The sequence below is a fragment of the Micromesistius poutassou genome (genome assembly GCF_964030765.1).
Source record: "Micromesistius poutassou genome assembly, contig: SCAFFOLD_2391, whole genome shotgun sequence".
Taxonomy (NCBI): domain Eukaryota; kingdom Metazoa; phylum Chordata; class Actinopteri; order Gadiformes; family Gadidae; genus Micromesistius; species Micromesistius poutassou.
The window spans coordinates 65,001-78,223 of NW_028178116.1; the positions used below are offsets into that span (position 1 = coordinate 65,001).

Below are 13,223 nucleotides of genomic sequence, written 5' to 3' on the forward strand. Positions count from 1 at the left end.
ACGGCTTCAAAGTAAGAGTTCCTCTGACGTTGCTATTAAAACATGTATCTGTGTTGAAGGACGGCTTCAAAGTAAGAGTTCCTCTGACGTTGCTATTAAAACATGTATCTGTGTTGAAAGATGGCTTCAAAGTAAGAGTTCCTCTGACCGTGCTATTAAAACATGTATCTGTGTTGAAGGACGGCTTCAAAGTAAGAGTTCCTCTGACCGTGCTATTAAAACATGTATCTGTGTTGAAGGACGGCTTCAAAGTAAAAGCGTTCCTCTGATGATGTTCTAAAGACGTGTGCGCGCGTGTGTTTCAGTCCGCTGGGCTACGCCTGGGAGGGCGGGAAGCTGCTCGCCGACAACCCGGACTACGACGAGATGGTGGTCACCCGCGAGGAGTACGAAGAGAACGGCCATTTCATCTGTGAAGAAAAGTTTGACATTTGACGCGAAGGCTGAACGGTTTCCCATGATGCCTCTGGATACGTGGCGCGTGATGCTAGGCGCTTGATGCTAGGCGCTAGCTAGTGAATAAGGCCTGTCGGGGGCCATTTTGTTTTATGCATTGGAAGAAGTGAGAATGTTAGCTTTGTGTATAAAGTGTGCTAGAAGGTTTTTGCGTTTGGTTTTATTTGGTTACAGTCAGAGTATGGGTCCAGGGGGAGCATCATGTTTCATGTTCACCGACCGTAAAAGTGTGTTTGCAGCCATGGTGAGTAAAAGGTCTTCATTGCTGGGCATGTTATTGATCTGTGAGCTTTGTCTGGTGTCACAGTTTAAACCAACGCGTGTCCTTTCTGACCAAACGGTGCAGTTCTATGTGCCAGCCGGAGGTCAAAACAGTGCTTTCAAACGGTGACCCAGAAGGTGACCAAAATAAATGTTTTTTTATAAAAGTTTTCCGTTTTCAAACCTGAATTTGCATTTGTCTGTTTCGTTTGACTTTTATGACAGAAAATGATGAACTGTATTGATAACGTTATGCAGTGGCATTTTATTTATCTAACTTGATTGACATATCTGGGCACGACGTACCACGATCCGCGAGCCTGAAGGAACACCCAAACAATTTGGGAAGGCCAATCGGGTGTCTCCTGGGCTGTGATTGGGCGGATTGGTGTTGAGATGGGTAGAGGGGCGGAACTGGCAGCTTGATGGACCAATGACTGGCTGGGAAACCGATTCTGACCTGCAGAATAAACTACGTACATGAATAAGAGATTCAGATAAATCGTAATTTCTTAATTTATTCCATACTTATCTATGTTTTCATTGTTTATTTTATTTTATCCTCTTAAAGTTAGTCCCTCCTGTGTGTGGAATTATATATTTTGTTTTTTGTTCGCGGGCTTCCGGTGGAGTTAGGCTCGTGACGGTTTCTATGAAGGAAGGTAATCTTTTAACTACGTACAGCATAACCACAGAAAGCACACAAAGTAAGTATTTCATATAAAACTAATACCTGGCGTGTTCTGCCGTTAATTATGTATTGTATATGAATATCGTATTTTGATTTATTTCTTTTTGAAACGAATTGCGATTCCCGCCCTGTGCCCGAGCTGCGCTCGAGCGCGGCGGTAAATGGTTTGAACGTCTCGTGACAACACTTCAGACTACCGCTCAGTTAAACCAGACTACCGCTCAGTTAAACCAGACTACCGCTCAGTTAAACCAGACTACAGGTCAGTTAAACCAGACTACCGCTCAGTTAAACCAGACTTCAGTTAAACGGTTTAACTGAACGGTAAAGTCTGGTTTAACTGAGTGGTAAAGTCTGGTTTAACTGAATGGTAAAGTCTGGTTTAACTGAGCTGTAGTCTGGTTTAACTGAGTGGTAAAGTCTGGTTTAACTGAACGGTAAAGTCTGGTTTAACTTAAACCGTTAAAAAAATTAGCCACAGGCGTCACATCGGCGCGCGCACACAGCCAGTGACCTGAGCAGGGAGTTCGTCATGGTCCTTACTGGTAGGGGGTAAACGGGTCATGGTCTTTACTGGTGGGGGGTAAACGGGTCATGGTCCTTACTGGTAGGGGGGTAAACGGGTCATGGTCCTTACTGGTAGGGGGTAAACGGGTCATGGTCTTTACTGGTGGGGGGTAAACGGGTCATGGTCCTTACTGATGGGGGGGTAAACGGGTCATGGTCTTTACTGGTAGGGGGTAAACGGGTCATGGTCTTTACTGGTAGGGGCTAAACGGGTCATGGTCTTTACTGATGGGGGGTAAACGGGTCATGGTCCTTACTGGTAGGGGGTAAACGGGTCATGGTCTTTACTGGTAGGGGGTAAACGGGTCATGGTCTTTACTGGTAGGGGGTAAACGGGTCATGGTCTTTACTGGTAGGGGGTAAACGGGTCATGGTCTTTACTGGTAGGGGGGTAAACGGGTCATGGTCTTTACTGATGGGGGGTAAACGGGTCATGGTCTTTACTGGTAGGGGGTAAACGGGTCATGGTCTTTACTGACGGGGGGTAAACGGGTCATGGTCTTTACTGGTAGGGGGTAAACGGGTCATGGTTCTTACTGGTAGGGGGTAAACGGGTCATGGTCTTTACTGGTAGGGGGTAAACGGGTCATGGTCTTTACTGATGGGGGGTAAACGGGTCATGGTCCTTACTGGTAGGGGGTAAACGGGTCATGGTCTTTACTGGTAGGGGGTAAACGGGTCATGGTCTTTACTGGTAGGGGGTAAACGGGTCATGGTCTTTACTGGTAGGGGGTAAACGGGTCATGGTCTTTACTGGTAGGGGGGTAAACGGGTCATGGTCTTTACTGATGGGGGGTAAACGGGTCATGGTCTTTACTGGTAGGGGGTAAACGGGTCATGGTCTTTACTGACGGGGGGTAAACGGGTCATGGTCTTTACTGGTAGGGGGTAAACGGGTCATGGTTCTTACTGGTAGGGGGTAAACGGGTCATGGTCTTTACTGATGGGGGGTAAACGGGTCATGGTCTTCACTGACGGGGGGTAAACGGGTCATGGTCTTTACTGACGGGGGGTAAACGGGTCATGGTCTTTACTGATGGTGTTCTGATCCAGGTGTCAGGAGTCAGTTTCTAATGGCGACCAGGAAGCAGACGAAGAAAGCCAAGCACCCAGAAGAAAGCCCTGACCTGAAGGTGTTCGACTTCACCCTGGAGGAGAAGAAGCTGAGCTCGGAGGAGGACGCCAGGGATGGTGAGCAGGCCGCTACATACATGTTTCACTCCCTATGGACCTCATACATATATGCACATATACAACTGTCACTTTGTTTATTACCCAGAAACCCCTGTGGTAGACAAGTCGGGCAAGAGGAGAGGATCTCTGGAGTTGTCTGCTGAAGGTGCAGAGGGTCCTGTTGGGTGGGTGGACCTTCTCGTCACGCATAAGACTAGAGCAGCCTTCTGGAGGTCTTTATGAAACATCTCATCACGCATAAGACTAGAGCAGCCTTCTGGAGGTCTTTATGAACCATCTCGTCACGCATAAGACTAGAGCAACCTTCTGGAGGTCTTTATGAAACATCTCGTCACGCATAAGACTAGAGCAACCTTCTGGAGGTCTTTATGAAACATCTCATTACTCATAAGACTAGAGCAACCTTCTGGAGGTCTTTATGAACCATCTCATCACTCATAAGACTAGAGCAGCCTTCTGGAGGTCTTTATGAAACATCTCGTCACTCATAAGACTAGAGCAGCCTTCTGGAGGTCTTTATGAAACATCTTGTCACTCATAAGACTAGAGCAACCTTCTGGAGGTCTTTATGAAACATCTCGTCACGCATAAGACTAGAGCAACCTTCTGGAGGTCTTTATGAAACATCTCATTACTCATAAGACTAGAGCAACCTTCTGGAGGTCTTTATGAACCATCTCATCACTCATAAGACTAGAGCAACCTTCTGGAGGTCTTTATGAAACATCTCGTCACTCATAAGACTAGAGCAGCCTTCTGGAGGTCTTTATGAAACATCTCGTCACTCATAAGACTAGAGCAGCCTTCTGGAGGTCTTTATGAAACATCTCATCACTCATAAGACTAGAGCAACCTTCTGGAGGTCTTTATGGAACATCTCATCACGCATAAGACTAGAGCAGCCTTCTGGAGGTCTTTATGAACCATCTCATCACTCATAAGCTATGACACAACACTACCACCATTGAAGTATCATAATTCAAAAGTGTAATATCACAAAGTCTCATCCCACTTCATATAGATAAATATACTATGCATACAGTATGCAATGAATCTATAAAACATAGTATATCAATTTTCAAACAGGAAATAACCAATACAATTTAGGTTTCACAAGAATATACAAATATAGAACAAAATTCATCATTCATAATACAGAAAATGTGTTTATTTTTCCTGTTGTAGGAACGAAGTCCAGTCTATGTTGGAGCGATTTGGCGGTGGGTACCTCAATAGTCTGCAAAGTATTTTTGGGATGGTTATTTGATCTGTTTTATATGAATATCTATAAGTTCATGTTAGTATCATGAGGTGATATTAATGTAGCGAGGGTGAATGTTGCTTCTCCAGCTGATATCAGCAAAGTGATGCAGGCCAAGAGGAAACGCCTGGAAGTTCTGACCAAGACCTCGCTGAAGGGAAGCCACAGCAAGCTGGAGCAGCTGTGGAACAGCCAGTACAACCAGAGGTACCTCCCAGTACAACAACCAGTATAACAGCCAGTATAACAACCAGTACAACCAGAGGTACCTCCCAGTACCGCCCAGTACAACAACCAGTATAACACCCAGTATAACAGCCAGTACAACCAGAGGTAGACCTCCCAGTACAACAACCAGTATAACAGCCAGTACAACCAGAGGTACCTCCCAGTACCTCCCAGTACAACAACCAGTATAACACCCAGTATAACAACCAGTACAACCAGAGGTACCTCCCAGTACAACAACCAGTATAACAGCCAGTACAACCAGAGGTAGACCTCCCAGTACAACAACCAGTATAACAACCAGTACAGCCAGAGGTAGAGGTACCTCCCAGTACAACAACCAGTATAACAGCCAGTATAACAACCAGTACAACCAGAGGTACCTCCCAGTACAACAACCAGTATAACAGCCAGTACAACCAGAGGTACCTCCCAGTACCTCCCAGTACAACAACCAGTATAACACCCAGTATAACAACCAGTACAACCAGAGGTACCTCCCAGTACAACAACCAGTATAACAGCCAGTACAACCAGAGGTAGACCTCCCAGTACAACAACCAGTATAACAACCAGTACAGCCAGAGGTAGAGGTACCTCCCAGTACAACAACCAGTATAACAGCCAGTACAACCAGAGGTACCTCCCAGTACAACAACCAGTATAACAACCAGTACAGCCAGAGGTAGAGGTACCTCCCAGTACAACAACCAGTATAACAGCCAGTACAACCAGAGGTAGAGGTACCTCCCAGTATAACACCCAGTATAACAACCAGTATAACAACCAGTACCACACTCAGTACAACCAGAGGTAGGCTGGACACCAGTACAACACCCAGTAAAATGCCCAGTACAGCACCCAGTACAACAGCCAGTACAACCAGAGGTAGGCTTAGCGTCACCAGTTCTCCCAGTACGGTCCCTCCCTCACCACCGTGTGGCGCTGTGTTCCCAGGCAGAAGCTGACCCAGGACTTCTCCCAGCAGGTGTCCTCGGTCCTCCAGCAGTGGGAGGCTGAAGCTCAGAGGGCCGGGGAGGAGGAGGAGAAGCTCAACGTGGGTCTGATGGGTCAGCTCAGGGTCTGATGGGTCAGCTCAGGGTTTGAGGGTTCGGCTCAGGGTTTGAGGGTTCGGCTCAGGGTTTGAGGGTTCGGCTCAGGGTTTGAGGGTTCGGCTCAGGGTTTGAGGGTTCAGCTCAGGGTCTGATGGTTCAGATCAGGGTTTGAGGGTTCAGCTCAGGGTCTGATGGTTCAGATCAGGGTTTGAGGGTTCAGCTCAGGGTCTGATGGTTCAGATCAGAGTTTGAGGGTTCAGCTCAGGGTCTGATGGTTCAGCTCAGGGTCTGATGGTTCAGATCAGGGTTTGAGGGTTCAGCTCAGGGTCTGATGGTTCAGATCAGGGTTTGAGGGTTCAGCTCAGGGTCTGATGGTTCAGATCAGGGTTTGAGGGTTCAGCTCAGGGTCTGATGGTTCAGATCAGGGTTTGATGGTTCAGCTCAGGGTTTGATGGTTCAGATCAGGGTTTGAGGGTTCAGATCAGGGTTTGAGGGTTCAGATCAGGGTTTGAGGGTTCAGCTCAGGGTCTGATGGTTCAGATCAGGGTCTGATGGTTCAGATCAGGGTTTGATGGTTCAGATCAGGGTTTGATGTTTGAATGGGGCTGTTTGACCAGTAGGGTTCTCTCTCTGTAAAAGGTGTCCAACATAAAGTGAAGATAAGTATAGAAAATGAATCTAGAACAGTGAGACCAGGGAGGTTCTGAGGTCTGGACCCTGGTGGTGCTCTGTGTGGTTCTTCTCTCTCTCTGCAGGTTCTGTTCCGCCAGCAGCAGAAGCTCTTCCAACAAGCTAAAGTAGCTCAGAGCAGCAAACTGAAGAACATCAAAGAGCTGTATGAGCACTTTATCAAGGTAGCCTAGCCTAGCACAGCATGAGCACTTTGTCAAGGTAGCCTAGCCTAGCACAGCATGAGCACTTTGTCAAGGTAGCCTAGCCTAGCACAGCATGAGCACACATGCTGTGTGCGTGTGTGTGTGTGTGTGTGCGTGTGTGTGTGTGTGTGTGTGCATGCAGAACATGGAGGAGATGGAGCAGAGCCATGAGTCGTTCCTGCAGGGGGCGCAGCAGGAGCTGAAGAAGGAGATGGCCGCGCTGCAGAAGAAGATCCTGATGGAGACGGTGAGCTGGGGTCAGGGTCACTAAGGGGAGGGGCTAGGGTCACTAAGGGGAGGGGCTAGGGGGCACTAAGGGGAGGGGCTAGGGGGCACTAAGGGGAGGGGTCAGGGTCACTAAGGGGAGGGGCTAGGGGTCACTAAGGGGAGGGGCTAGGGGGCACTAAGGGGAGGGGCTAGGGGGCACTAAGGGGAGGGGCTAGGGGGCACTAAGGGGAGGGGCTAGGGGTCACTAAGGGGAGGGGTCAGGGTCACTAAGGGGAGGGGCTAGGGTCACTAAGGGGAGGGGCTAGGGGTCACTAAGGGGAGGGGCTAGGGTCACTAAGGGGAGGGGCTAGGGGGCACTAAGGGGAGGGGTCAGGGTCACTAAGGGGAGGGGCTAGGGTCACTAAGGGGAGGGGCTAGGGGGTCACTAAGGGGAGGGGCTAGGGGTCACTAAGGGGAGGGGCTAGGGGGCACTAAGGGGAGGGGCTAGGGGGGTCACTAAGGGGAGGGGCTAGGGTCACTAAGGGGAGGGGCTAGGGTCACTAAGGGGAGGGGCTAGGGGGCACTAAGAGGAGGGGTCAGGGTCACTAAGGGGAGGGGCTAGGGTCACTAAGGGGAGGGGCTAGGGTCACTAAGGGGAGGGGCTAGGGGGCACTAAGGGGAGGGGTTAGGGGGCACTAAGGGGAGGGGCTAGGGTCACTAAGGGGAGGGGTCAGGGTCACTAAGGGGAGGGGTCAGGGTCACTAAGGGGAGGGGCTAGGGGGGCACTAAGGGGAGGGGCTAGGGTCACTAAGGGGAGGGGCTAGGGGGCACTAAGGGGAGGGGCTAGGGGGCACTAAGGGGAGGGGCTAGGGTCACTAAGGGGAGGGGTCAGGGTCACTAAGGGGAGGGGTCAGGGTCACTAAGGGGAGGGGTCAGGGGCACTAAGGGGAGGGGCTAGGGGGGCACTAAGGGGAGGGGCTAGGGTCACTAAGGGGAGGGGCTAGGGGGCACTAAGGGGAGGGGCTAGGGTCACTAAGGGGAGGGGCTAGGGTCACTAAGGGGAGGGGCTAGGGTCACTAAGGGGAGGGGTCAGGGTCACTAAGGGGAGGGGTCAGGGTCACTAAGGGGAGGGGCTAGGGGGCACTAAGGGGAGGGGCTAGGGTCACTAAGGGGAGGGGTCAGGGTCACTAAGGGGAGGGGCTAGGGTCACTAAGGGGAGGGGCTAGGGGGTCACTAAGGGGAGGGGTCAGGGTCACTAAGGGGAGGGGCTAGGGGGCACTAAGAGGAGGGGTCAGGGTCACTAAGGGGAGGGGCTAGGGTCACTAAGGAGAGGGGCAATCGGTGCATCTCTAGTTAGGTTAAGGGCCTCAAATCTCCTAACCTTTATGGCTCCTTTCCTTAACCTTTGTGGAAAACGTCATCGGGTCAAGGAGAGATGAAAAGGTGCTTCCTTTCGATCATAGGAAAAGGCAGCACTGTTTAAAATGAATTGGACTCCACTTTCCTGACCGACGTCATCGCGCGACGGCGGGCATCGCTGACCCCTAGCGGCTCTAGCGTGGAACTACAATTTTACGAAGATTGACTACAACAAGCGCTCTTTGATCCATGCGTTCTTGTCGTATTGATTTAATCAGGTTTTCGCCAACAGTAAGGATCGCTTAGGTCGGATTTGGCCAACGGGAATATTTGAGGCCACTTGAGTCCAAATTCACATGTGGAGAAAAAAGAGGCTAAACTTATGTTGATGTTGAATTAACTGCCCCCATTGTCTTTCTTAAATGTGAAGTTGGCATTTTATTTTCTTATGGTGTATATTGTGTGCTTACTAACCAGCAATAAATTAATTCATTTCGATTCAAATAATTATGTTTCTGGAATTGTCTTCGCGTGGATGCGGTACTTCGTGGCCTGTTTCTTTTTAATATTGCCGCCGTAAAGGATTATGGGATACCAATATCTCCTTTCCTTTGGTAAAGGTTGGTCAGGAGTATCCTACACTAAAAAGAGGCTTAAAGGATGCATCGAGGCTCCTTTCCTAAGCATCTTTAGAATTCAAACCACCTTTCCTCCAAGTAGCTTCACCGTCATGGCGTCTGTTTCCACAGCAGCAGCAGGAGATGGCCACCGTCCGCAAGTCACTGCACTCCATGCTGTTCTAGGACCAGTCAGCTGTTCTGCTGGTTCTGCTGGTTCACCGGTTCTGCTGGTTCTGCTGGTTCACCGGTTCTGCTGGTTCTGCTGGTTCACCGGTTCTGCTGGTTCACCTGTTCTACTGGTTCACCGGTTCTGCTGGTTCTGCTGGTTCACCGGTTCTGCTGGTTCACCTGTTCTACTGGTTCACCGGTTCTGCTGGTTCTACTGGTTCACCGGTTCTGCTGGTTCACCTGCGTTGGTTCACTCTGCTTGTGTTCATCAGTTCCTCCTTTGCGGTTGACACCTGATGTGAGGACGGGAGCTGGGACCAGGGGAGGAGCTAAGTGTTACAGGACAGACCGTAACATGTTCAGGGTTTCTGTAACCGTTCTGCTCCCGTTGGGATTCTACAAGAATAAACATTCAAAGTGTTGAAAAGCTACGTGCTACGGTGCCATTATTAATGCTTGTTAAAGCCCTGTGTTTCACTGAGGCTGCTTGTGACGGTGGCCAAGATACGTTCGTCTGCAGATTGGGACAACCCAACATAGAAGCCCTTTCTCAATTCGCGTTCTCGTGTGTACTCGTGTACTTGCGTTCTCGTGTGTACTCGTGTACTTGCGTTCTCGATAAACGTCATCAGTGGTAGCCCCAAGCACTGTTCCAATTCCAAGTACGCAAGTACTGTCGTAAAACCCGTGTGTGTTCTCGATGCGTTCTCGATGAGGCCGTTCCACCGAGGATGCATCGGAGGTGACTCGTGTGGACTTGGGACCGTTAAATATCCCAGAATGCATCATCCAGTCCGCTGCTGTTCCAATTGCAGAGTGCGTACTCGCGTTCTCGGAAGTCTGTACTTAGAAGTCCGGACTTGCCGAGTACGTACTTCCAAGTCTGCGAGAACGTAGTCCGCATACTTGGTATTGAGAAACGGCTAAAGACTCTTGACAAAAAGGTTTTGCGGGGGAAAAGCAAATGTTTTCACTGGTTGAAAAGTGATCTTACAGTTCCAACGTGAAACAAACCAAAAACAGCCTAAACCCCGTCAACAGAAAAGGCCACGGTGGCAGTAACAGTACATGACAGTAAAGGAAAAGTAGAACGGAAAACACGCTCACAAATGAGCGGACAAATGAACCTATAATGAAGCTATATGGCTACCCTTACTGAGCCTGACCTCAGCGTGCACAAAGGAACCACCAAGGTGAAACAATGTTAACTATATATATCAGAAGGTACAGGTGTGGCAGCACCTGTGCTCACGAAGAGAGAGAGAGAGAGAGAGAGCCGCCATCTTCCACTGGGCTTTATATGAGTGGGGGGGGGGGGCGGCGCCAACAATCAGGGAGAGCCAATCAGCACCTCGTAGCCACAAGGCTCCGCCTCCAGGAGGTGATTGAGACGGGATTGCGGGAGCAAGGGCAAAAACAAGACATTAGTGCAAAACACACAAAGGCAGCACAGGACGCAGTACCACGTAGTACTATGTGGTAGTACTACCACGTAGTACTATGTGGTAGTACTACCACGTAGTACTATGTGGTAGTACTACCACATAACGCTGCTTCAGAGCGGCTTCATGAGGTCAGTTGGTCTGTGTTGAAGTCATCTGGCTGCAAGACCTCAAACCCTGAGCTCCAGGTGTGAAGTGACATCGTCTGAACCTTTACTTTGAAGAGGCGCTCCGGGGGGGGAACCTTTAACTTGAAGGGGCGCTCCAAGACCTCCCGGAAGTGACGTCGACAGGAGCGCGACATGGCGCCGTCGCTGTTTGAACGGAGCCGGTGAAGCTGGAGTCGCTCGGTGGTAAAGCAGGTATTACTAATAACTTATTACTAGTAAATTATCACTAGTAACTTATTACTAATTATTACTAATCAATAAATGAGGTCATCCCGATTGGACTGACGTCACGGCCTGGTTTGGTTCCGTGTTATGAGGTTTGAACTAGTGTAGTACTCTACGTGTAGTGTAGTGTGTATTGTAGTACTCTACGTGTAGTGTAGTGTAGTACTCTACATGTAGTGTAGTACTCTACGTGTAGTGTGTATTGTAGTACTCTACGTGTAGTGTGTATTGTAGTACTCTACGTGTAGTGTAGTGTGTATTGTAGTACTCTACGTGTAGTGTGTATTGTAGTACTCTACGTGTAGTGTAGTGTGTATTGTAGTACTCTATGTGTAGTGTGTATTGTAGTACTCTACGTGTAGTGTAGTGTGTATTGTAGTACTCTATGTGTAGTGTGTATTGTAGTACTCTACGTGTAGTGTGTATTGTAGTACTCTACGTGTAGTGTATTGTAGTACTCTATGTGTAGTGTAGTAGTCTGGAGTGCTCCAGCTCTGGTAAAGTAGTCCCTGCTGGTTCCCAGTAGTCCCTGCTGGTTCCCAGTAGTCCTGCTGGTGTGTGGCTCCTGGTCGGTCGAGGGTCTACTTCTTAAACCAAACAGCCCTCGGGTTGACGTTACAGTAATCGTGTTAATGGCCATATGGTCCCGTATTGTAAGAAACCCAGATGTCATTCCTCAGTTACTTGTTGACCGTGTTCCTCTGGGTTCCTCTGGGCTAGGTGGAATGGTGGACCGGCGAGATGCTATGGAGGAGGAGGTGCTGGACCGCTATCTGTCGGGGCTAGGTCGGAGGGGAGGGTGTCCAGACCTACCCCAGGAGGAGGAGGAGGAGGAGGTGGAGGAGGAGGTGGACAGGTCGTTCCTCTCGTACTCCGACAGCTGTGATGTGATGAACCACGCCCGCTTCCTCTTCGACGAGTTCAACGAGAGCGTCATTCCAGAAACGCCCAGGTAGGTTCACCCTGTTGACCACTAAAGAACCCTTATGTTGACCACTAAAGAACCCTTATGTTGACCACTAAAGAACCCTTATGTTGACCACTAAAGAACCCTTATGTTGACCACTAAAGAACCCTTATGTTGACCACTAAAGAACCCTTATGTTGACCACTAAAGAACCCTTATGTTGACCACTAAAGAACCCTCATGTTGACCAATAAAGAACCCTTATGTTGACCACTAAAGAACCCTCATGTTGACCACTAAAGAACCCTCATGTTGACCACTGAAGAACCCTCATGTTGACCTGTTAACCCTTATGTTGACCACTAAAGAACCCTCATGTTGACCACTAAAGAACCCTCATGTTGACCACTAAAGAACCCTCATGTTGACCACTGAAGAACCCTCATGTTGACCTGTTAACCCTTATGTTGACCACTAAAGAACCCTCATGTTGACCACTAAAGAACCCTCATGTTGACCATTAAAGAACCCTCATGTTGACCACTAAAGAACCCTTATGTTGACCACTAAAGAACCCTCATGTTGACCACTGAAGAACCCTCATGTTGACCACTGAAGAACCCTTATGTTGACCACTAAAGAACCCTTATGTTGACCACTAAAGAACCCTCATGTTGACCACTAAAGAACCCTTATGTTGACCACTAAAGAACCCTTATGTTGACCACTAAAGAACCCTCATGTTGACCACTAAAGAACCCTTCTGTTGAACCATTAACCCTCATGTTGACCCATTAAAGGGCCCTTAACCATTAAAGGGCCCTTAACCATTAAGCAGCCTGGTGTAGACTAACAGAGTGATACCAACGTTGTTTCTTTGTGCTCCCCAGTCCGTGTCGGACCTCAGGGGGGGCGTGCGGTCCGCCCAGCAGGGGGGCGGGCGGTCCGCCCAGCAGGGGGGCGGGCTGCCGGTCCAAGCGGCGGCGGTTGGCGGAGGACGGTGACGCGTCCCTCTGGCCCTGGCAGAGTTTATCCTCCCGTCCAAACCCTCACCCCTCCTCCTGTACGCGGCCCAGCTGCTCCTCCTCCTCCTCCTCCTCCTCCTCCTCCAGTGACTCCCTTCCCGTGAGGGAGCAGCACCTCCTCCAGGCTGGTCTTGTGTCTGAGTTTGAGGCCCGCTGCACCCGTGCCCAGAGCCGCGCGGGGCTGGGGGCCCCGCTGGGAGCCCCACTGGGGGCCCCTGAGCTGGGCTCTGGGTCTCCGTCTGAGGCCCTCCCTGACAGGTGGGGGCTGCAGGGCGGTCTCCTGGAGGGGCTCCAGGGGCCCGCTCCCCCTCAGAGCAGGAAGAGGGGGAGGACGCGGCCCCCCAGGCCGGCCCCGCCCACCCCCGGGCTGGCCCCGCCCACCCCCGGGGGGGCCTCCCTCTCCTTCCTCACGGCGGAGGAGCGGCGCTGGGTGAACGGGGAGCAGCTGGGAGCAGCGACCGGTAAGAACATCGTCCTCACCTCCTCCTCCTGGTGACTCCTCCTCCTCCTGG

General features: G+C 50.3%; 3 protein-coding genes across 4 annotated transcripts in view; all 3 read left to right on the top strand.

The window, feature by feature from the left end:
* The window catches only part of actr6 (actin related protein 6), a 9,175-nt gene extending 8,288 nt beyond the window's left edge, over positions 1–887 (top strand). Inside the window, exon 11 of one of the 2 annotated variants that reach the window (XM_084490541.1) lies at positions 306–887. In XM_084490541.1, coding sequence (XP_084346667.1) covers positions 306–435 — 130 coding nt within the window. In that variant the 3' untranslated portion in view covers positions 436–887. The remainder of the gene's footprint in view (positions 1–305) is intronic. The other variant, XM_084490540.1, reaches the window with a different exon arrangement.
* A 2,161-nt stretch (positions 888–3,048) lies between these two features.
* Positions 3,049–8,957, top strand: sycp3 (synaptonemal complex protein 3; the record flags this gene model as incomplete). Its single annotated transcript, XM_084490539.1, has 8 exons — positions 3,049–3,166; positions 3,255–3,333; positions 4,355–4,389; positions 4,520–4,637; positions 5,616–5,715; positions 6,469–6,567; positions 6,731–6,835; positions 8,904–8,957. The coding sequence occupies 8 exons, from the start codon at positions 3,049–3,051 to the stop codon at positions 8,955–8,957; spliced, it is 708 nt and encodes a 235-aa protein (XP_084346665.1).
* A 1,703-nt stretch (positions 8,958–10,660) lies between these two features.
* LOC311374770 (uncharacterized protein) overlaps positions 10,661–13,223 on the top strand; it is a 4,114-nt gene continuing 1,551 nt past the window's right edge. Inside the window, 3 exon segments of the mRNA XM_084490537.1 lie at positions 10,661–10,746; positions 11,500–11,731; positions 12,577–13,183. Coding sequence (XP_084346663.1) covers positions 11,505–11,731; positions 12,577–13,183 — 834 coding nt within the window. The 5' untranslated portion in view covers positions 10,661–10,746; positions 11,500–11,504.